The 24,963-nt window shown below is 44.7% G+C and overlaps 1 protein-coding gene across 1 annotated transcript in view; it reads left to right on the top strand.

Moving 5' to 3' along the window:
- The window catches only part of CTH (cystathionine gamma-lyase), a 272,518-nt gene extending 248,286 nt beyond the window's left edge, over positions 1–24,232 (top strand). The window contains exon 12 of the mRNA XM_069641917.1: positions 23,767–24,232. Within this exon, the coding sequence (XP_069498018.1) occupies positions 23,767–23,793 (27 nt within the window). The 3' untranslated portion in view covers positions 23,794–24,232. The remainder of the gene's footprint in view (positions 1–23,766) is intronic.
- Positions 24,233–24,963: the final 731 nt, after the last annotated feature.

The raw sequence follows: 24,963 nt of genomic DNA, 5'->3' as shown, positions 1-24,963 counted from the left end.
AAGGTTAAGGCTATTTTATCCTGGCCTAGCCCAGCCTCGGTGAAACAGATACAATCCTTCCTGGGCTTGGCTAATTTCTATAGGAAATTCATACCTTCCTTTTCCGACATTGTCCAACCAATAATTGCCTTATTGAAAAAAGATGTCCCCTTCCTTTGGACTCGTGGCCCAAGAGAAAGCCTTTCAACAGCTAAAGGCTGAATTTACACAAGCTCCCATTCTTGCACAGCCTGATGTTAATCGACCATTCATAGTGGAGACAGACGCCTCCAATTACGCCATAGTAGCCGTGCTAAAACAGCAATTCGAGGATAGCTTGGAACATCCCATCGCCTACCTTTCTTGGACATGAACTCCTAGTGAAACCCATTACTCCGTCCTAGAAAAGGAGCTGCTAGCCATCCGTCAAGCCTTCACAGAATGGCGTCATTTACTTCTAGGAGCCAAATTTCCGGTCCATGTCTGCACGGATCATCGAAACCTACAAGTGTTGCAAGCCCTGGAATGTAGGAATAGTCGCCAAGCTCGGTGGGCCTTCTTTTTTGCCCAATATCAGTTTCAGATTCACCACATTCCTGGAACCCAAAACATAATAGCCGATGCACTTTCTCCTCGTCCAGACTATGAACCTCCGGAAGATCGGACGTATCCCAAGATGTTTCCTCATACCATATTCGTAGCTCAAGCAAACAACCTTCTGGAAGAGATTCGTATGCAAACTCGGACTTCAGAACTTTTGAAAGGAATTTCAGAAAGGAATCCATGGGGCTTGAGAGTCAAGGGCGGATACTTTTTCAAAGATACCAATCTGGTCATTCCTACACAAAAATTACAACAAAGAATAATAAATCTCTGCCATGATACTCTTCATTCTAGTCATTGTGGTATTTCCAACACCCTCCGTCTAATACAAAGACAATTTTGGTGGCCCAAGATGAAGACCGATGTACAACTGTATATTCAATCTTGCTCTGTCTGTAATCAGAACAAACATGACAACCGGAAACCAGCAGGTCTCTTATTACAGCCTACACCACCAACCAGACCTTGGGAAATCATTGCTACAGACTTCATTGTGGAATTGCCGCCTTCTAGAGGTTATACCACTATTGTGGTCACCATTGATCTATTCACTCATATGGCTCACTTTACTCCTCTGTATAAATTACCATCCTCCTCAGAACTTGCTGGTATTTTCCTGGAACACATCTTCCGACTGCATGGACTTCCTTCCAAGATCATATCGGACAGAGGACCCCAGTATATCTCTCAGTTCTGGAAACACCTCTGCAGGATACTAGGGATTCAACGAGCTCTCTCTTCGGGATATCATCCCCAAACCAACGGTGTCACAGAATGAGTAAATCAAACCCTAGAACAATATCTTCGTTGTTTCTCTACCAAAGTCCAGGATGATTGGTCACTTTTAGTACCTGTAGCCGAATTCGCTTACAATAATTCGGATCATTCTGCCGTTAAGACCAGCCCTTTTTTCTGCAGCCAAGGATTTCACCCTTCGGTCTTACCCTCTGTTCTTCCACACCCTACACCTGTTCCTACTGTCGATTCCTGGATTGAAACACTCATGAATGTGCGTAGAGAAGCCAAGGAACATCTCGAAAGAGCGCAAATCCAAACACTATGCCGATTCAAGGAGAAGACCAGGGCCTTCATACTCCATTGGGGACTTCAACCCCGACATCTCAGACCGAATAAGTTGGCCCCCCGGTATTATGGACCCTTCTCTATAAAAGAGATCATCAATCCTGTGGCCTTTCGACTCCAACTCCCGGACTCCTGGAAGAAGATACATCCAGTTTTTCACAAATCCCTGTTGAAGCCCTTCATCCAAACTACCAGGACTACTCTTAGACCTAGTCCTGTGCTTGTCAATGATCAGCTGGAATATGAAGTTTCTCGTATTTGCGATTCCCGATATAGACGAGGCAAACTTCAATACCTGGTGGAATGGAAAGGTTATCCGCCCAGCGAACGTACCTTGGAACCAGTCTCAAATTTGAACTCCCCCCAGATTGCTCAGAAGGTTCCACCGAATACATCCAGGTAAACCCGGTGGAACAGGTTTTAGAAGGGGGCATGCTGTTGTGATCAGTCGATCATGCCCTTTCTGGTCCCTGGCACATCGGGGGTTACTCGCTGTAGTACACCCAACATGGCCGTATACACGGAACGCGGTCTATCGACCTTTACGTCCTATGCAGCACGTTCTATAAATTAGCCACTCCCCTGCGGTTCCGCGCGTCTCAATGCTACCGACAACTGTGGCCTGACGTGCTCCGTAGTTCGGTCTCCTGAACTGTGTTGCTCCCTGGTTCCCGGACCTTCCTCCTTCCCTTTTACCTTCCTTGATCCTGTTTCTTCTGCGTTCCGCGCAGTCTGCCTCCGTGTGTTGCCTCCATTCCAAGCTTCCTGGAGTTTCCATTGATCCCGGACGAAGAAGCTGAACGAATCCTGGAATTCGAATCTGGCCGAGCGGGCTTGTACAAGACCCGAAATGCTCGGAAGAAAACCCCAACAAAGGACTCTGTAAAACAGATGAGAAAAGGGGAAACCTGTGACACATTGTTTGTTTATTCATGTATAATGCGCACCAGACCCGAGGGTAAGAAGGCGCAGCAGTACAGGATATGCAAAGCTTACATGGGTTACAAAAGTTACAATTAACAAGATGTTAATAATATAAACAGGACAAAGCAGTAATGCAGTAAGTTATATACAGGATATTATACAGTAAATGATATACAGGATATGATATTATATAGTAATTGCCGGTAGTGTAACATTGGGGAAATACAAGACAGAGGAATTTACAGTGTACAGGCTGTATCTGTAATAAGGAGAGAGGATGGCAAGGGGGCACTGGCTAGCTGATCGATTGCTTCAAATGGTTGATGTAATTGGATCTGAATTTATGGTAGGATTTCTTAGCACGTATAGTTTGGGGCAGTGAATTCCGTCCTTGGGCCTCCCGGACGGGGAAGCTGGCACCTCCGGCCTTAGTCAATTTGAATCTCGGAATGATAGTGTATTGGCATAGGTGATTCTTGAGGGTCTGGAGGATCTTCTTTCTACAAATCTATCGGAGAGATAGGGAGGAGCCGCATTGTTCAGGGCTTTGTGAGGGAGGCAACTTTCAATAAGATTTTGTCTTGGGTTGACAGCCAGTTGTTATTCCAACTTATCTTAGAAATTTGGGATCGTTTAGAGATGCCAAGAGCTGCTCTAAAGGCATTGTTTTGTAGAATTGATATTCTATGTGGGATGTATTTGTTATCCCCAATACATAGGGCATTACAATAATCAAGTCTAGATAGGATGAGAGCTCTAGCTAGAATCATACAGTTATCATCGGAGATGAAGTGTTTACCAGCTCTGATAAGCTTACATGTTTAAGCTGTGTCTGATGCCAGAGAATTCACCTGTTTGTTGAAGGAGAGGGTGGCATCTAAGTAGAAGCCAAGAGTCTTCACTTCCTTGGCCACCTTGATGATATTTCCGTCTATCTCGAAGGCACGGTATTCCTGGCCTTGTTTTTTGAGATTGTAATGTGTGCCCAGAATGATTAATCGGTTTTGTCATCATTCAGGCATAGACCGTGAGTTGCCATCCATGCCTGGATGATGAGATGCACCCTGTTTACAAAGGCCAAATCCTCGTTGTAATCCCCAGAAAGTGGGAGGAGGATCTGGGTATCATCTGCATTGTTAGTGTAGGTGATATAAGAAGGCCCAGATCATCAAAAAGGGTCTTAGTAAATATGTTGTATAGTGTCGGAGACACACAGGAGCCTTGGGGAACGCCGCACAGGATGGGGATAGTGTCCACTGCATCTGAAGGGGAGAACACCCTCATGGTTCTTTCATTAAGGAAAGATTTGACCCATAATATGGCTTCTTTGGAGAAGTGTGCTGCAGAGTTAAGGTGGTTGCAGAGGACTTTGCCACTTTCGACCTTGTAGATCGCAGAGAGATCCAAAAGTAAGGAGTGCTGTTTGACCTTTGTCTCTTAACTCATCAATTTGAGCCTTCAAATCGATGAGAGCGGTCTCGGTCCCATGTTGTGGACGAAAGCCAGACTGCCTTGTTCCTAGGAGTTCATGGTGTTCTAGAAATTTTTGGATTTGGGTATATGCTATCTTGTCCAGGGTTTTTAGCAGGAAGGGGACTGTCGTAATGGGGCGGTAGTTAGTAGGGATAAGGGGGTCAAGGGATTTTTTTTTTTAGTAGTGGCAGTACCCGTGATTGTTTCAGGTTGGAAGGCACAATGCCTGACGTGAATGAGGCATTCATGAGCTTGGATATGAAGGGAGAAAGTTCTCTAGCGGCATCTTTTGAGTTGTGCCGGGCACAGGTCACCTTTACAATTGGAGGGTTTAAGAGAGGATGGTTTTCTCCACCTCCAGGATAGATGTTTTGGTGAATCTAAATTGGATAGTTGTTTTGTTCCAGTGGGGGTGGGTTGTGTTGGGTATTGGCGATTGATTAAGAGCTGCTTTCTTAGCCGCAATTTTCTTTTGAAGCATGGTAACTTTGTTGGTCTGGGCTTGTTGTATCTCCGTGCACCAGGCTTTGTCTTTTGTACATATATCTGGGATGGGAGTGGGCGACTCTATTTCCTTTAAGATTGTAAACAGCTCCCTCATACTTGAATTGGCCGTGGATATGCGCTTATTGTATGAGTTGCGTTTGGCCAGGACAATTTTCTTCTTGTAATATGAGGAGATTTCTATGAGTTTGTTTTTATGGTCTTCTGAAGGGGTGATTCTCCAGGACGATTCGCAACTTCTTTTAAGTTGACGGAGATCTTTCAGTTCAGGGGTGAACCATTTATTGAGGTGAGTTTTTGGTTTGCTTGGTCCAAGTTTGAGAGGTGCTATGTTGTCAAGTGTGGTTCGTATGATTTTTGTTGTACTCTTCAACGAGTATCTCTGGGTCTAGGTGTTCATCTAGTTGGTTCAGGGTGGGTAGAATAGCAGGGATCACTTTGTCTTTAGTGATACTCTTTTTGTTCCTGGTCGGGCATGAGGGGGCCATATTGACTGCAGGAGGGAGTGGCCTAATGGTAGATAAATCATAGGTTACCAGGTAATAGTCCGTCCATGATTGTGGGGAGATGGAGGTAATGGCGGCGGAGCAGTTGTAATCTGCTAACCAATCGAGGATTCTCCCTCTGTTGTTGGTGGGTTCCACAATTTTTTGGGTTAGTCCCAATTCTGAGAGTATTAGCCACATTGGAGGCATGTTTGTCTGAGGGGTCATTATAACCTAGATTGAAGTCTCCCAGAATGAGTAATTGCGTGGAGGCTTTGAGGTTGGTAGATAATAGGCAGTTGATATCTTCTTCAAATGTACCCACCAGGCCAGGGGGCCTATAAATGAGGTAGATGGACAAGGTCTGTGAGTTATGAAGTGGGAGTTTGATAGCGCACACTTCACAGGAGTTGGAGTCTGGAGTGACTGGTTCTCATGTTTAGGCTGATTTTGGCGATGATAGCAACGCCGCCGCCTCACATATTATTTCTATCTTGTCTCAGAATGGTATAGCCATCTGGGATTGCTAGAGATAGTAGGGGTCCTGCTGCCTCATGCAGCCAGGTCTGTGACAGCAAGGAAGTCCAACTTATTGGACAGTATAATTTCGCAGATGTCAGTGGCATGTGCTGTTAGGGATCTGGCATTTATTAGTCCGCCTTTAAGAGGAAGGGCTGCAGTGGTGATTTTGGTTTTAATGTGGGGGTTAGGAGATGTCTTGGTTTTGCTATTAGTAGTGCTAGCTCCATGGTGATGAAGAAGGAGATGGCTATGTAGGATTGATTGAGTTGGCGATTCTTAGTAGTGTGATGGAGGCTATTGTCAGCTGTTAGGCAGGTTAAGAATACTAGATAGGTGATAGACCAGAGGCAAAGTATTATGATGCTCATGGTGTATCAGTATAGGGAAATATATTCTAATATGTGGGCAGCACTGGGGGGGGGGGGACAGACAGACAGACAGACAGAGACACCTAGGTGGTTAGTCTGATACAGCCGACTGGGTCACTTTGGGTTGGTAGAGACGTAGCAAATCACATAAGTGTGGGTGGTTAGGCGTATGTGCAAGCAACTCCTCTGAGCGTGTGCATTTAAGTGCGGCTATCAGTGGCAGGGCACATATGGTCTAAATTCAACAATCCATGGCAAGGCACATATGGGCTAAATTCAGCAATCGAAGGCAAGGCATATATGGGCTAGGTTCAACAATCAGAGGCAAGGCACATATGGGCTAAATTCAACAGTCAGAGGCAGGACACATAAGGGCTAAATTCAACAATCAATAACAAGGCACATATGGCTAAATTCAACAAGCAATAGCAGGGCACATATGGCCTAGGTGTGGCATCAATGGTACAGCACGTGTGGCTATGTCAATAAAGTAATGGCAGTATGTCAACATAGTTACAGTTGGTTATGGATCACATGGGATACATACGTATGTCAATCCATAATTGTTGTGTTATGCACATATGGCTAGGGTCAGGTTGGCACTGGCGCTGGGGAGCTTAGACGTTAAGTTAAAGGGTCACTATCAATGCAGAACTGTTGTTGGTAGCAGAGGTTGGGGCATAGACATGGAAGCTGCTATGGGAGCCGTAATACAGGTCTGAATAATAACATTGTAGTACATTGTAACATAACAGTAGTATCTCGGATTTACAGAGCTGTCCGGGGTCAGAATATATAACCTTGTGAGGTCAGGAGACGTAAGGAATGCAGTACGAGTTGCAAGAGCATTGGGTTCAGTGGTATAGCTAGCGCTATTGGGACGTTTGCAGGGGGTACGTACAGCGTGTGGTTTATGTGGCCACTGGAATAGAGGGGTTGGAGGAAGTCCTTACCGAATGGTGGCAGGCGTATGGTGGCCCAGAGCCCATTTAGCTCCAGACAGGCCTTTGTGATTGTGCCGGCTCGCAATTGGTCAAAAAAGAAGGGGCTGCTGACCAATGCAGATTGTCGCTGCTGCAGGTTGTGAGTTTCACAACAAGGATGGCCGAGAAGAAATGGTGGTGGCCATTTTGGAGAGGCTTTTGCCTCGTGGCATCTACTGCGGTTAATGCAGTGTGGGCCATCCACAGGAATATATTCATGTAGAAAGCAGAACAAGGTAATTTAGGGTGGTGAATTACCCGTTTCGAGCTGATGGATCCTGGTGCCACCATTACTTGCAGGGTATCCAGGCATCAATCCAGTGCCCTCCGAAGGCACCTTTGCGTTGGTCACTGCTCCTGCAGTGGAACAGGAGCTATGGCTCCTCCTGGGGGACAGGCAGCAATTTGTGGCAATCCTTCAGCAATTTGGGTAAGAATCTGTAGATTGGGCTGTGTCACTCTTACATAAACAATTTCACTCAGTGGCTTGCCTTCGTCAACCCTCAAATTTCACAAAAAGCAGACACGTTTTGGTGGGCAGCCAATCGCCTGGCCATAAATAAATGAAAGTGCCAAACATTTGGGTACTCTCCCACATGATGTGTATTAGACAGAGAACCAGGCTATTGCAGCTTAAACCATTTTAGAGGGTGCAGGGCTGGGCTTAAAATGGGCCTAGGCTAGGACAGCACCATTTTGGGCCTGCCTTGTGTTGCATGCTAAGGGAAGGCCCAGAACAAATTGGCTGGGCAGAGAATTTAAGAGAAAAACATTAGAACCTCAATGGCTTCTGCTGTCGTTCATTGGGCTACTAATGTAGCAAAGGTTTTTGCACAGCCAAAACTAAATTACACCTGCCATCATCCTACTGGATTACACACTTGTAGATTGAAATCTCCCTGCGACAAAAATGGGCTGCCTGCCCTACTAGCCATCGGGGCTAGTGGAGCAGTACATCAGAAAAAGTGTTGCAGTGGCAGGGGGGATTCAGTAGAAGTCCCCCTGACCACAAAATGGAAGTTAAAAAAAACATAAGCCATCAAAATATTATGTCACCCATACAGTGGTTCCATGGAATCCCAATAAATGGATTTTGTCGATGGCTGTACTTTCCACGATTCCATTGCAATCATTTCACAGAAGCACTTATCTTGTATCTCAAACGACCTCATCACTGACCACCACATCAGATCTCCTTCTAACGTCTTCCTTCTTGACTTCTCAGCAGCCTTTGACAATTTGACCCTCCTCTTTGTTTCCTTACAACCCTATTTGATCTAATCTGGGAATACAAAACATACCATTCACCTGGTTTGCCTTCTATCTCTCGGCCTGCATATTCACTATGTTCTGGAATACAAACAATTCCAAGCCTACCCCTCTTCCAGTGGGATTCACCAACATTCTGTCCTTGGCCCTCTCCTAGTTAAAAATGTTTTATTAAATTAAATGTGGTCTTTATATTGCGCTTCATGCCCGATTCCTGCCTCTTAGCGCTGTTCCGGGACTGGATACCAAACCTGTGCTGCTCAATGTAGTCTTCTTTGCAAGACCAGAGCGATACCCCAGAGCTAGTCCTACCCTACGTATCGTCTGTTATGAAGCACATCTGATCCTTCTAGTTTCTATCAGCTTGTTGCTCATGGCATTGCTGTTTTCTCCTTCCCTGCCTGGCTCCATGAACTCTCGTAAGATTTTTGACTGCCTTCTGGCATTCAGTGTTTTATTCTCAACTCCTCTTAGACTGAAATCATCGGTCTCCCTTCCTTGAGTGCCCCACCCCTCCTTTCTCCTATATCCTTTTCTCTGTCCTGGACAGCTGCACAGAACCTTTGGGCCTATTATTTTCAGTGATTGAAAGCTTCAACACTTCATTACAACCACTAAAACTGCTGCAAGAATTAACCTGCTTCACAAAAGGAAAATTCGTTCTTTCTTCACCTACCACTCCACTAAAACTTTGATCTCTAACAGTGTACTTGTTTGACTGGACTGCTGCTCCGGCCCACTCCATGCATACCCTCACTATTCTTTACCTTCCTATATCGTGGTTTAATTGGCAAAACGACAGTTATTTCATGGCTGGTTTCATCAAAGGGTATAATAGATAGGTGTGTATGTAGGGGATACAGAGGGGTGGGAAAGATTAGGGATGTTGCAGGGAGGAATGAATCCACTTCTAACCCTTTACTTCACCTTGATAGAATCCTCAACTTTGCAACTTGTACTCTCATTAACCTCCCCTTCCTCTTCCTCCACCCTCCACTACATGTCTCTCTCATATAGGATGTCAAGATATGTACAATTTTCTTCCATAAAACGGTAAAATGAACCATGCAAGCTTCATGGTGCCCCTCAGTGAAGAGTGTCCAAATCTCATTCCCTGAAAAAAACATATCCAGACCAGCAGATCTCATTGAAGCTTCTCGCAAGCTTGTCAAGGAGGTGCAATTAACCAAATGATGTTTAGCAGACTCAGTTCCCCATCCCCGCCAAGTTCTATGTATTTCTAAAGACCCAGCTACATTACTTTTTATTCTTGGATATTCCCACACCAGCGAGTTACCTAAAAAAAAATGGTGGCTGTAGCTAGGCAGTTGACCCTTGTCTTGTATATATTCAACATAGAGCGTAGCAGTGCTTTTTCTGGCATAATTCGCCATCAATTGCTCCCTGCTTGTGGTAAATAAGATAGATTTCATAATGTGTTTGTATGCTTTAAGGGTAAAGGCGAGAGCATTTTCTGGCATGTTCCCAAGCCACATATCGACAGTGGACTTAATGCTGATGATGGAGCTAAGGAACATACGACTTGCTCTGGTCTCTATCACCCCGTGGACCAACTTATTCAAGGAGACATCCGCAGCATTGACAATCTTCCAATAAGTAGGTAAGGTGTTAAATTGATAACGGATCAAAACTGGAACTATTACAAATAGATTGTCTCCACGGCAGTGCAGGCAGGTAATTGAAGTAGCCTTTTTAAAATAGCAGACTCCAATTCGACCAGCTCCGACAAAATCAGCGGCGCCCAAGTCTCAGATCCATAGAGGATAATGGGCAAGATTGTGGCTTGGTACAACAGAATCAGAGCCTCTGCGGAATATCCTCCACCTCTATGGGCGAAAGATCCAGCAGCAGTCATCTGACAGGTCTTTACCTTGGTACTTTCAAGATGGTGTTATCACAGAGTTTGGAGTCCAGTTGGATACCTAAGTACATATAATCGGTAACTACCTCAACCAGCCTCTCCTTTATATGGCAAATAAACCCTGTAGATTTCTTATTTTTAGATTGAGGATCATCATTTTGGACTTGGTTATGCTCACCTTAAGTGAGTTAACATGCGCATAGGCTTGTAGGGAATTCAGTGAGGCTTGAAGCACCCCAGGAGTCAGGCCAAGGAGTACAAGGTCATCTGCAAAACCCATACATTGAATTGAGGTATTTCCTAACTTAGGTGGTAATGCGGATGGGTTAGCGAGGGTCTTACCCATGTCAGCCAGATATAAGTTAAAAAGAAAAGGTGCTAGGATACTTCCTTGCCTGACCTCCTTCCTGGTTTGAAGTCCGATTTATTAGAGTGCCGCGCTTGTCCATACAAAACTTGCACCTTGTTTGCTGATGTAGGGCCATGATCATTTTCAAAAGGCCAAGAGGAATATCCCATGACTGTAACTTACTCCCTAGCTTACCCCTGTCCACAGTATCAAAGGCTGAACTAAAATAATGTAAGCCACATAGACAGGGGTGCTAGGGATGGGCCAGAACGGTTGTATAATAGTAGCGAGGGCTAAACCATTCGTAGAAGTGTTCAGCCCCTTGCCAAAGCCTGTTTGATTATAAGGGATAATATTTTTATCCTCTGACCAAGTAGCAAGCTCTTCTAATAGGATTCTGGCAAATATCTTAGCCGGTGCATCCAGCAATACCAGAAAATGGTAGTTGCCAGGTTCTGAATATCTCCCCTTTTTATGTACTGGAACAATACTATCCTTCCAGGAGGCAGGGATAGACTGTGCCTCTCCAATCCAGTGAAATAGCTAGAACAATGCATGGGCCCAGACTTCAGGCTCAGCCTGCATCAGAAAAATGCAGATGCTGTCAGGGCCGGGAGCTCGTGATGACTTACCAGTCATGATTACCCTGTGAATATCCAGGGGGCGTTTGGTGAAACACCAAACGGCAAGATTGATTTTTGCCATGGTGCTAACAGTATCATCTCCCTGTAAGGATAGTTCAACGTAAGAGATCCAGTTCTGCTCCGACACCCCATTAAGGTCTCTCGTTGGAGCCCTTTGCCTATTAATAATTCTCTAAAATAGTCATGTCATTGGTAGTTGATGCAAAAAGTAGATCTCTCCTCAAAGCGCACTGTACCTGATGTTTGTGCATTCTGAGCCATTTTCAGAACTCCTTGTTAATAGTCTTCGCCCCATTAGACAAGGCTATTGAAGGAAGGCCAAGCAGCGCCAGACGGCGTAAGTCTTGGCGCACTTCTCTTTTTTTGCCTGATGTATTTATCAAAATAGTGCTGATGCACTTTTTTTGGGCTGAGTCCCACACGGGAGCAAGTTGCAGTTTTGGCACTGGAGATCTTCATGATGCTTTTCACAAATTTCTCATAGATGTTAGTAGTGGAGCGGACCTTCTTGGGGAATCTGTAGGCATCGATTTGGCAGCTTAGCAGGATAAAATCTCAGAGTAGAGCTTGCCACAGAAGGAGATGAAGATTGAACGATGTCCAGCTCCCTCCAATTGCCATCCTGTGGGATCCTAGCATTAAAGTTACCGCAGATGATGGCAGGCGGAGATCCGACCCAATTGGTAACAAGGTCTTCGATCTCCTTAATAGTGGCTTCATGGGAAATGATGTACAGCGAATCTTAGATAGTAATTATGAGTTCTCTTACTAACGAGGAGTACCCAGAAAGTAAAACTCTTCCAATTAAGATATTCTGAGAAGCACAAGGGATTGAAACCAAACCCATTGGTTTCCTAACTCCCAGCGTCAAACCCCTTAGGTGACCTCTCGGTCCCTGTGTGGCCGGAGGAGAAAGTTCCACCTGTCCAATATTAGAGGTTCAGTCGACCAGGTCTCTTGTAAAGAGATTAGATTGAAATTATCAATGCGATCAAACAGGCCATCATGGGCCGAGAGGTGAGGGTTACCATGAGTGTTCCAACTCAACAATAGGAAGGGGAGGTATCCATTTATGCCCAGTCCTTTTTGTACCTGGCTGCTTCTATCATTTGCTTTTGTGCCCATCACTTTAGTACTCATCTCAATTTCTCTGTTCCTTGGCCACTCCTGTTGCTGCTTGTACCTCGCTGGAATTCCACACACTCCCTCAAATTAAACACTACCAACATCATTGCTTTGAAATAAGCACTTAACACCTCCACCTCCTTCAAAATGCCCCAGCCAAATCTATTTTCCTTCATTTAGTTTTCCCTCCACCCTGTACATTCCCGTCCTCCACCTCAAATGTATGTCTTGCTCTATCCGTAGAGCTCATATAAATGATGACTGCTAAAGTGTGTGTGTTTCATATAGCCTAAAGCGTGTTCTGTGGGGATCATTTAAGCAGTTGGTGCCAGTTCTGACTAAAGGCATGTGGTAGTTTTGCATGCTTCCTTCTGTTATGACATTTGTATAGCAGCTACTGCCATTGGTATGTCCTCAAAGCTCTGTGGGTTGAACACCATTGGAGGACCGAGGTCCGAGATGTTGGATGCGGAGGAGGATTCTATAAAGCGTGTGCATTTTTAGCCAGCACAAAGGTAGGTAGAGGGTAGTGACCCATGCAGATGTGGATAGTGGCTGGGTGCTGTGATAGACTTTCAGGAGAGTAGACGCGTCAAGGTGTCTGATTATGTGCACAGCTGGACTGAATTCTTCTCGTGTGACTCGGATGCATTCTATTGGCAGAGGTATTGTGTGTTTTGAAGTCGAGTAGTGATTGTTGCAGATGTATGCTGGTGGCTGGCTGGTAAAAATGCAGAGAGGTGGCACAAAACAGCGAAATTAAGGAAGCAAACCTGCAGAAGAACATCTAGCTCTGCCTGTCTACTGTCAGGCAAGAGTCTGCACGCAAAGTAAAACGCCGGCACACGCATAGAAACGCCAGTCAAGCACGTTTACTTTGGAAGTGTCGGTGTGAAATTCAAGTCCATGCTGTATCTTTGACAAGATTCGTTTGCTCAATTTTTAGCACTCGAATCTGATTAGTTTGTGAATGAGCTGGCCCTGACGAAGGAACAGTGTTCCGAAATGCATTGGCCAATTGTTTGAGCTCGCCCTGTACATCTGCTTTTTCTAAGATGTACAATTACTTAAATTGATGACGAAAATAAGTATTAAACTATCATTTTTTTGCAGTAAACTGACAGAAGTTAATTATTTTGTGCTTTGAACCACATTGAATCTATACACCACGAGTGGTGTTTGGGAGTGCAGCCCGTACCGCTGGCTTAACGGCCTTGGTCCTTACCCCCTGTTTTCGTTGTGTGCCGTTCCACGGAGGCACCTTTTCCAGCGGGTTTGCACCCTTCTTTAAATTCCAAATTAGTTGTTTTTTAACCATAAGAGTTATCTAACAAAGGAAGGTTGTGAGCGTTCACCACACACATTTCTGCTACTGCTATGGTGTCATTCCATATTTTTCAAGAAGAGCTATCAAGAGGCTATGCAATGAGTGCTGGGCTACCCTGCCCCCTTTAGCTGTGGCATGCAACCAGACAAGATGCACTTACACAAGCAAATCGAGAAAAAGTAGGTCACAGGTTATGGGTGTATGGGCTAGCAAGGGATATCAACAGCATAGCATATCTATCTACGCAAAGCTTTATGTAAACAGTTCACTGGGAGGAGTTAAGATTACCATGAGTGAATAACCTAGCACACTGTGTCAAGGTTCGCAGTGAGTATGATTAAATTGCCTGTAAAGAACACCAAAGTCTGCAATGGATGTCGCAGGAGGTGACTTTAATCTTGATTCTAGGAAGTGATTGATTAACCAGGGCTGTTGTTAGTCTGATATACATGGGCCTGTGTTACCAGAGCAAATTTGTTGCCCTTGCCAGGTTGTTGGAGGCGGGAGGGATTTGAGGGGGCTGGTGCACCTCCAAGACCAATTAATCCTTAATGACTTGTCCACGATGTGCTGCATATGTGGCCTGTTTGTGGAAATCATATTGTGCCTTTTACACTTTTTTAGTTGTTGGCCAGGTTATTTACACCAGCGATTAAAATAGTTATTGATTGATATGACATACCACGGCTTACTTGTGCACGGAGTATTTCCATGCACTAAAATGTTACTGGGTGGGTCTAATACTTCTTTTGTTCTTAACGAAAATGTTGCAGTAACTGCACAACAGATCCACGTGAGTGTATTTGAACTGTTTAGTCGCCTTTTGGCATTTAGCAACAGCACTTGTTGTTTTCATGTCTACACCTTTCCATTAGAAAAAACACGCACTGATTTCATCTGTGCATTTGACTCCGAACCAGTGTCACACGGATTATTAATGTTGGTTCCATTTATGGTAATGGCAACACAGTACAGTGGCTTAAAGTCCCATCCTACCATCCTGCAGTGATGCTCTTAGTTTTATTTTTTTACCTTCACCCCCCTGGCTTGCTCTGTTTCCTTTACTGAGGCCTTTATCAGAGGAGAGGGAATGCTTGATACCCATGAGAAGCCCTTAGTGTCAGACTGCCCAGACCTGTTCTATTTCCTTCAGATTCTCCTCAAACGTGGATGTCTTGGCTCAGGCGGCAGTTTTATGATTTTAGTGGGGTAAATCCTTCTGTACCCTATCGATGTGCCGCTCTGGATCCTCTCTGTAAATTTAAATTCCAGATATTTTTCCTGCACAAGAGCGAGTAGGATATGGATGTTTCCATATATGGTCATGGCTATAACCTGCCTTGTAAAGTGTGGGCCAGATCCAGATGGGAGTAGTTTGTGAATGTTTGTTTGGGATTCAAGCCTGAATCTCCCCTCACACACTTGCCACCCTCGAATGTTTGCATAGGTGCCACGCTGAGATTGGGAGACTTACTATGCCCCCTTTGGTAACGCTAGTAATAAGTGTCTGGATTCTTGCCTTGTTGAACCTGGTGAAGGGTCCAGAAGCACACAAGAAAACGCTCAATCCAAAAGCAATTGTGGGGATGTTTTGCTGGTCCGTGCATTTTACAAAAAACTGATTTCACAAAAAAGCACGGCCGTATATCTGTTATACGAATTGTAACTCTCAGAGGGAAGTGAGAACCAGTGATTCCTTTCCCAGAACTTATGGGCCCAGCTAAATTGCAATCCATGAAAGCCTTGATGCCCGTTCCTTGCATGGACGGACATCAAGAGAACCAACAACTGAGGATTAGTTCACTGAATTAAGAGAATTAAGCTACAATGCCTAAGAAAACCAATATGAGGAGACCATCTCCTACCTAAGCTGCGTTCTCTGGATACTATCTGCACATCTGTCAGCTATGCTGTTAGGAGGGTATTTCAAGATCTCTACCTGAGGTAGGACTTGGAGAAGCCAACCAAGGTCAAAAGAGTTGTCTCAACCAGAGTTTAACTTAAGCACTGTCTTGATGTTAGCATGGCTGAGCAGTCAGGCTGAACTAAGGAGGTACTTTTGAGTATACAGTTAACACTTACAAACATGATAAATAAAAGGCACATCACAAGTAAGTACACAAATACCCTAATTTATCACACTAAGGTACACTTGTGATTAAAAGGATGTAAAATAACTCTGTTTATGTAGCCCACAGTTTTAGAACCCACTTTGGGTTGCTCGCTACTTTAGGATTACAAACAGATATTCAATATAATGCAGTTACTAAAGCAGGGAAAGGGTGTTCTAACATCAATACGGAGGCTATGCTTTTATAACGGAGATCAATACGTGGTTCAGCTTAAGAAGTCACATCTCCAACCAGAAAGAGTCTTCGTGCCCTTCAGGTGTCCCTTAAGGTCTTCAGAGTCGCAGGTGAGTAGTATTATGATCGTTTATGATATGATCGTTTATGATATGATCGTTTATTTATATAGCGCCTATACACATTGTGTTTCAAAGGGCTTCAAGGCAAGGGAGGGAACAAGGGAAAATACAACCACATTCTTACAGGCCATGAACAGTAAGGATGTGAAATTAACTATCGTACGCGGCCTGACGACATTTCAGATAGTGCAAGAGCTAAGACATAGATAAGGAAGGGAGGGGGAGAGTGGGAAGGAAATGGAAACAGACAGGCGACTACCGTACTAGGCCTGACGACATTGCTGGTAGAGCCGGAGAAAAACAAAAGGTGAGGGAGAGGGGTGCAGAAAGGGAGGGGAGGAACAAAACAAGCGACTATCATACTAGGCCTGATGACATTTCAGATAGTGCTGGAGGGGTGGAAAACAATAATGGGAGGGTGGAGGAAACAGACGAGGTTGCTATCATATTAGGTCCAGGGACAATTCTGATAGAGTAAGTGCATAGAAGAAAGTAAGGGGAGGAGATAGGAAAAGGGAGAAGGGAAAGGAGGAGAGAAAAGAGAGAGTAAGCAGTCAAAAAGAGTGGAGAAGCAAGAGTGGAGAGCGAATACAATTGCAGAAGTCAGTAGTAACACATAATGTTGCAAGCCAGGATACAAGATGAAGATGGGAACAGCATGATTCAGGGCCACCATGAGTACAAGATGCAAAGGAAGTCCAGCATGAGAGTTGAGAAAGAGTGACGCACCGTGAATGAATGAAGTCCATAAAAGTCAAATCCAGCATTGGCCACAAGACAGTGATGGTGAAGGAAGGCACCAGGTGGGCGGGGCTTGCTAAGTGGTGAAAAAGAGCAGCAGGCAGGAATGTACCAGGTGGGCAGGGCTTAGGCCAGGTGACCTAGATCCACTTGCACCTGCTCCCCATCTGCAAAGGAAAAGAAGCTGGAGGGCTCCTTAAGAAGGGAAACAGAGCGGCAAGCAGGAAGGCACCAGGTGGGTGTTGCTTAGGCCAGGTGACCTAGATCCACTTGCACCTGCTCCCCATCTGCCCAGGATTGGGAGTGGCCACCCTGATGGGGAGTCCGAAACAAAGACAGCAGTATGTTTAGAGGCAAAAGTAATATTCAGAATGTGACCTAAGTGGCTTAAGTCAAACTGTAGGTGTTGTTGGAAGCATCTACCACCCCTTAAGGTCCAAGAAGACTTAGCCTAGAAGTACTGGCCCGGGTCAGCCTCGGAAAGCGCTATGGTAAACGGGTCTTAGGGGCAGAGATATAAGGGATAAAAGCCCCTGCAGCCCCAGAAAGTTAGGAACACACCCATCAATTAAGGAACCACTAGGGATGTGTAGAGGAGCAGCACCTGAGTTTCGTTTTGCTTACATGCTGCTAACGAGCTCAGGTTGGGAAAGCATGCCAACCAATTGGAGGCTCTATGTAGCAACATGCTATACAATGTTGCAAGATGTAGTTGGAGGCGTGCCCACCAGATAAGGGTCAGCCAATTAAGTTATTAACATATACTATAGGTACATATGGTTCCTTAACCAATCCCTCCCTTTAATAGGTTTTAGTTTGCCATGTAGGATGACGTCACAGATGACGCACATCGAGGTACAAAACTCTTGTAAAATCACATTTGGCTGCAAGTGCGTGAATTACTGCCTGTTATTCGCCAGATTGCCCTACTTCATTTCTACGCTGATAATAAAGTAGTGCTTTGCCATGAGTCTGTCCAGTTATTTGCGTCCGGGATCATTATTGATAATTCCTCCATCTAGCACATGACACGCTTCAAGGTGCTAGAGCACAGAAGGCTTGCCTTACCATCATTGTAGTCATGCTGGGCTGGCTGTCAGCAGTGCATTCACCTGCTGTCTTCTTGCTCCTCGGACTGCGGCAGAAACACCCTGGACCAATATAGCAGTGACCCTCACCGATGACTGGACAGATGCATGCGTTGCATTGACCCCTGGAAGAATAAGCTTCCGGTGAATGTCGGCACAGCAGGGTTCCTGGATTGCAGAAGAGCACTGAGGATGTTGACAAAGATACCAGCAGCAAGTCGTAGCGGCCAAGCAAATCTGACACCTGGTTTTGCAGGCGCATTGCGGTTACATGTGATTTTAACTAATAGAAAATAACGAATAACATAATGTCTAAAGATTTCTAACGCAAAAAATACTGAACTTTTATTTTGTTTTGTTTGGGGGTGGACCCCCCCCCCCCCCCAACACCCTGTTTCCCTTCATTTATAATCCCAACCCCCTACCGATCTGTTTTAACCCCTTACCGCAGCCCCATATATATTGAGAAATTGTTTTTTTTTTTTCGTAATACATGTTTGGACATTAATGTTATTCATTATTTTCTATTCGACAAAATCACTGCATACCGAGCATTGCAAAGATGCAAGTTCCCATGGCCTGGAACTGCGACGCAAGTTGAGCAGGACAGCTGCATAGCTGTGCCCAACGGCTAAAGGGAGGGAGGCACCATGCAGCTCTCCCCTGTCACGGTCTGAAATGCGGTGGTGGTAGCTGCCCAATGCTGGTTCCTGCACCAGTCCTCTGGTGTCACTCTGTTGTCTTCTTAGGATCTCTTCCAGTTCCAGCGATCGTCTTGATTCCTGGGTCCAGCTCCCCTCCTTCTGCCTGGAAATTGGGCTGAAGATCATTTCAGCCCTCCAATAGGGGCTTTGCAATATGCAAAGCTGGAAGTGGCAGTCAGGTTCCCAGAATCCGCCAAGAAACATCCATGCCTTTAGTGAAATGTGGATTATAGGGGCAGACTGCCCCGCTCACTGTTTCCTGGCAGCTGAAACGTACGACGTACTAGTAATCCCTTATAACTTTGCAGGGTAAACTCTGTGCAGAGGCACGAAGGAGGAAGACCCTACCTCCCCTAGAAAGGCAGGAGGACTGCGAACAAAAGCCATGCCACCCTCAACAGGGCTTACAACACGAGGAGTAGCCATTTTGAGTATATGATGTGTCCCCGACAGCACTCTATGGAAGTTGGATTGTGCTGCATAGGAACACATACACGTCTTAACAAAAAAAAGGATGACATCCCCTGCCCTGGTAAGCACATGGCCTACACCATGCACTCAAACTGGCATAGGAAAGGGGCCCCATAAGGGGAGTGGGGCTGCCATAAGAAAAACATACATGCCATAGCAGCAGGAGTGGTCTCAGTACTGGTAGCCTAGCGAGGTGACCAAGTGACTTCAGAACACAATGAATTGCAGCAGGGAGGTGCGCTTGAAGACCCTCACTCACCTTCAAAGTCACACAAACAAGTCCAGCAGTGCTGCTGGGGGGAGGGGTGGGCGGCCCAAAGTAAGTAAGGAGAACATTTTAAAAAACGAGAAATCTTCCTAACATTCAACTTCCCTCTGCTCCCGCCATTCTTCTCTTCAGCGCAGTGTCCTCCCCTTTGCTTCCATGGATGTCTGTGCCTGAAGATCCTTTCTAGCTGTATCAGATCGCTGGACCGCAGGGACCACCAACATGGACCTCCCACCTTGGGACGGCCTGTGTGCTGACTGGCAGCAGACGATAGGTGCCCCAAGGCACTCTAACTCTTTCAGAGCATGCCCTTGCTCTTCAAGTTGTCGCGTAATTCCCATTCAGATTGCTTTATCCTTATGTTCTGTAGACACCACATTATCCAATATGAGGATTCAGAGTGGTTCTTGCACAGTTATTGTTGAAATTAGATGCTGATGAGTGCCGGCCCTGCAGTCTTGAAGTTGTATTGGTTTCTACCAAGCAACCATCTTGTTTAGCAACATGTTGTTTCCTTGTCCTCTACTTGGTTATCGTCCTATAGGAGCTAGATGTATCAGAATTTCTGATACGGCCCAGTCCCTTATTGGAGAGTTTGGTGATTGTGTTGTGGGAATGGAGCTGAAAGCGCAGTCATGGACTTCTAACAATGGTATGATTGTGTGAACAGGAAGGTTTTTAAGTGCCTCCTGAACCGAGGGTCGTCCCGTTGTGAGCAGAGGAAGGGATCCGTATTGTTCCACAGTGTAGAGTCCCATATATATGCTGAGTAGTTGTGTGGTGTATTTTTTTCCTCGCTTGTTTCCCCTCTTTCAAGCCTCCTGTCCCCAGATCCACTTTGAGCATGTTTGAGGGAATTTGCTTGGACCAGCAAGACCACAGGTTTTGGAAGGGAACATAATAAGGTGCCAACATCAGCAAGGACGTTTGACCTCTTCTCGAGCGGGCTTTGTGTTTGCTGCATTGCACTATAAATCCGAGTCTTTGCTCTGCTGGTATCCATGTGAGAGCTTGCAAAGCTGGGGTCTGGTTATACACTTTAGCTCAAAGCCAGTGCGTGCTGCATTGTTCTGTGGAGCTTCTGAATTTGCTTTTCACATATTATGACAAATGTCTTAACAATTCATAGTGCTGCTGAGAATGGCCAGTCGAGTACTTTCCTAGTGAAGTCACCAGCCCTGATAGTGCTGACAATGACGGGCATGTTCCTTTGAAAGCCATTGTATTCCTGAGAAGGGTGTGTCGTTTTCTATTAGAAGTACTTGGGTTCTACTAAAGAACTGCCATTTCACACCTGGCGGGGGGATGGATTACACCCGAAAAAGAATTTTTAAAACATTTTTGATGAACTTTTTAGGCAAAACTCCTGCGGCAAAACGCCAGTTGGAAAAAAGGGGGTTGGCAAAGTGACATGTGGAACAGTTTCGGAGTGCTCTAAAACTGCACGTGACATATGGAAAGCATTAACTGCCCCTTCCTCTGAGCGCTCTCCCTCAGCTTTGACCTTCTTCCTTCCATGCGCCAATACATCTTCCCCCTTCTGCCAGCTTGTCCCTTCTTCTGCAACTATCCCTCTGCTTTTTCTTTTGAATGCTGGTCCCATTTGCCATCCTCTGTTCCCTTTCTGGTGTCCACCTCCCGTGCAACCCCCCCCCCCCCCCCCAACATTGATCTACACCACCTCCTGTTTCCTGAAACATTATGCTCTTTAGTCTTGTATCTACCCGCCCATCTTGAGGTGTCTGACTAGTGTGGAGATTTCCAAGATTTCTAAATGCCACCTGTTAGGAAAGATTTCTCTTTACAGCACCTTTCCCTCCATTTTTTTTCGACTGCCAAACATTTTACTTTTATTTTCGAATCTGACCTGAACGTTTTACAGTGCAGTGAAGACTTCAGCTTCACTGCACTAGCATTTGCTCATTTTATCATGGGGAAACTGCCATGTCTTTTAGGCTGTCAGTACTGGGAAACATTGTTTCCCTTAGTCTTTCTACTTAGTTGCCACTTTTGATAACTTTTCAACATTGTACAATGCATCTTACAATGCAGTATACTGGGCTACACATTTTATTTGCCCTAGACTAACACTCAGAAGATGTTTGGTTACTTTAGGTGTGCCTAAGGGACAAGATGGTGGCAGCAGTTACTTTTTGCTATTTTATTTGTGTATTTTTATTTAGCCTTATAGCGTTTACTGCGTTTGGATACTTACTGAGGCTAGTGCCCAAACAGAGCCATGCCACAAGGGCTTGTTTGTCTGATGGCCATCTTGTCACTAACCCTTTTTCCTGACCTGTGAGGACTCCAAATCCTTATGTGGACTTACAGTGCCTGGGAAATCTGAGGCTTTTTTGCGGGCTACTGCAGGGCCATGTGTATTTGCTGCTTGGACGTGGATTGGGACTTTCTGGTCCCAATCTACAAACTGGTTTCAGTATGTCTGATTGCTATGCATGAGCTGTACCACCAGTGTTCCTAATTGGAACACTGCTCGGGTGTGTGAGCCAGATCTTAGATTGGCTAGTGGGAATTTACCCCAAATCCTCCCTCCCCTACACACTACATGAACTACATGGGCTTCCGCTCCGGGCTGGGATACTGTTCAAGGCTGCATGTATCATCTACAAAGCAGTCATGAGTAGCACACTGGCGTACCTGGCGGCTAAACTCTGCCTATCTGTTGGCACCCTCTCCTCACACAGCAAATCCCAACTAGTCTGCCAAGAGAGGTCCTGTAAACAACCCTTCTCTTGCCACGCATCCACGCTCTGGAACCCTATCCTGGTATTGGCCAGGAAAACTCCCACAATGTTCTAATTTTGCAAATCTCTCAAAATTTAGCTTTTTCAACACCTGACCAAGGGCTAATCCCATTGGACGCACATACGGACACACAGACCACAAGTCACAGTATTACGCTGTTGTTAAAAGATACATACAAGCAAATATGGCTACCCACACCCTGTACAGTGCTCTGCTGCTCAAGAGCTAGCAGGGTTGTACTGGGGTATAAATTTGTCTCGGGCGGCACTGAAAAGGTGTCCCACAGTTGTAAATGCCAATTCATTCCTTTTGTGACAGACTGTTTAAATAGTACCCATGGGGGAGTTCTTTGATCAAATGTGATGCCAATTGTGCATTTTAAAGAATATTTATTCAGCAACAATGGTCAAACTTCTAGCCTCATAGTGAAAGTAACTGTGGTGCTCCCGAGCTAGATCAGCACTTTATACAATAAAATACAAATATAATAGATTTGCAACTTTGGCTGTTCGTCTTTTTTACTCTAACTCATTGCTGGCTAGGGCTGGTGGGATTTGTAGCTCAAAACGTCTGAAGAGCAACAGGTCCTGATTGCAGGACAGGTAGAATAGCTCATCATTAGTAGTCTTAATTGCTTTGTGTCTCTTACTTTTCTTATTTTACAGATGGTAAAAAATAAGGGGTACAGCAGATAAGGACGCGTCATAGCATACAATGAGATGGGTCGCTGCAAAAGCACACACTGCATTAATTGCACCAGTGATCATTTTGTAACTTGAAAAATGTCACTTCTCCACAAGTTTAGATTGATTTATTGTGTCGACGAGAATGCCATATGACGGAATGTGGGTCGGCGAAAATGCCATATGATGGAACGTGGTGTGCGGAAATGCATCGTGTGAGTGTCTGTGTGCCCCCATTCCCCCCGTGAGTGTCTTAGTGCCCCCATGCCCCCCTCCGCCCCCCTGTGAGTGTCTGAGTGCCCCCATGCCCCCCTGTGAGTGTCTGTGTGCCCCCATACCCTCGTGAGTGGTCTGTGGGCCGCCATGCCCCCCCCATGAGTGTATGTGTGCCCCCATATCCCCTCCGTAACTCTCTCCTCTTCTACATAACTCCCTCCTCTTCTATCATCCTTCCCACTTTCTTCCTCCTTAGCCTTCCCCCTCTTACCACTTACTCTTATCTGTTCCCTGGACTTTTGATAGCAGCTTGTCTGTCTCCCCTCCTCCCCTCCTTGTTTTTCCTCCCTCCTCCCCCACCCCTGCTCTTTAAATTTGTCTGACAAATTTGCACAGTAGCGTGCCTTGTTCACCTCCTTCTCCCTCTCATATCCCCCCGTGCCCCCTCCCACCCCTCCTCTTGTATACCACCTGCACTACATCAATTGTCGTTAGACATAGTAATGTTACTGCTTGCTTTGTTCTCCTTTTCTTTCCCTTCCCTCTTGCCTTACTTGTTCTATGCACTTGCACTATCAGAAATGTCGACAGTCCTATTAAGATAGTTATTTTTCACATTCTGTATTGTTTCAAGGACTTTAACTAAATGTAATTGTATTTTCCTATGTTCCCTCCCTCCTTGAAGCGCTTTGAAACACATTTTGTATAGGCGCTATATAAATAATCAATCAATCGCTTTCATATTAGTTGCTCAGTCGGTTCCTTTCAAGTCAATAACTTGAATGTTCCTTGTCGATATCGATATTTTTTAGTTAAGCGGACTAGCAATTTGGAAAGCATATGCAGCACTATTTACGCATCTCCTTTTTGTTTTATTACAGCACCCGGACCTTGAAGTTCGCAACTAAAATGGCAAGATTTGAAGGGAATTACTATGCACCAAAATCTAGCTGTCGGCCAGCAGAGTACAACCACTGGAGCATTTAATTTTTAATAACAAATTCTTTTTTCAAACTGGACATTGTTTTTACACGTATAACTGTACTGGCTACATTTTCTTTACCTCAACTTTGATCTTTGAAAAAAAAAATCGGTTTTGGAGGACACCATATTCCAATTGCCTCCTTGATTTTCTAATTCATTTTTAAATCCTAAACATTTACGTTATTGTATTTGACAAAAAGGGGGAAAAAAAGAGTTAACAAATACAGAGGGGTAATGGTGTCGGAAACAAATGCATGCAAATTGTCGCTTTTTTAAATGCTCACTGAAATATTCTCTTAACATTGTTATATACAGGAACATGTCTTGATATGATGTATTTATTAAAATTCTTTTAATTATGTACTTTTGAACTGTATAGAACGTTAAATTGAGCAGCAGGGATAGTTTTATAGAGCTATGGTTTTTACATGCCTATTCCCTTGAGAATGCATTTTGGAGCAAAGTCAATCTGTTTCTCTAATGTAATTTATGGTACAAATACCATATTTTAATTGTCTTCGGAAGATGCTTAAATCAACTGATCAGCAAAGTTGAGTTGTACAATCAGCTGCCTTGAAAAGTTTTTTCACAAATTCGCTGCCTACATAGATGTGTAGATTCTTCCTAGTTTGTTGTAATGTAGTCAATTTTCAGGAAAGCTTGTCATCACAGATGCAGGAATGTTGATGTTCGACTAACAGAAGGCTTCATCTATGTTTCCCTGATGAGCGTGTTCGAAAACATAATTCACTAACAAAATGCTCCATGGTCTGTTAAGTTGGAGTTTATGAATCATCCCTGCATTAATATCTAGCCAACTCTATCTGGATAGTGTGACTGAAGAGCAAGGCTTAGATTTAGGATGGTGTGGGAATGGCAAAGGGTTCAGTTAAGCACACACATAGCACTCTTAACAATACAAGTTAGTCAAAATGTAAAAAATATTTATGTAGGCTTAAGACGCCTCTTCTCAATTAACACGTTGATCAGGTAAGTAATACACTAAAACATTCACTATTAATGTATATGTATACATTCACACTTAGGTGCTCTGCTAAGAGAACTAACACTTTACCTTTAAACACAATCAGAAA

Source organism: Ambystoma mexicanum, chromosome 1q, assembly GCF_040938575.1.
Source record: "Ambystoma mexicanum isolate Mex_15411 chromosome 1q, UKY_AmexF1_1, whole genome shotgun sequence".
In the NCBI taxonomy this organism is placed as follows: Eukaryota; Metazoa; Chordata; class Amphibia; order Caudata; family Ambystomatidae; genus Ambystoma; species Ambystoma mexicanum.
The sequence above is the reverse complement of the archived record's forward strand: the minus strand, read 5'-3'. Positions and strand labels throughout refer to the sequence as shown.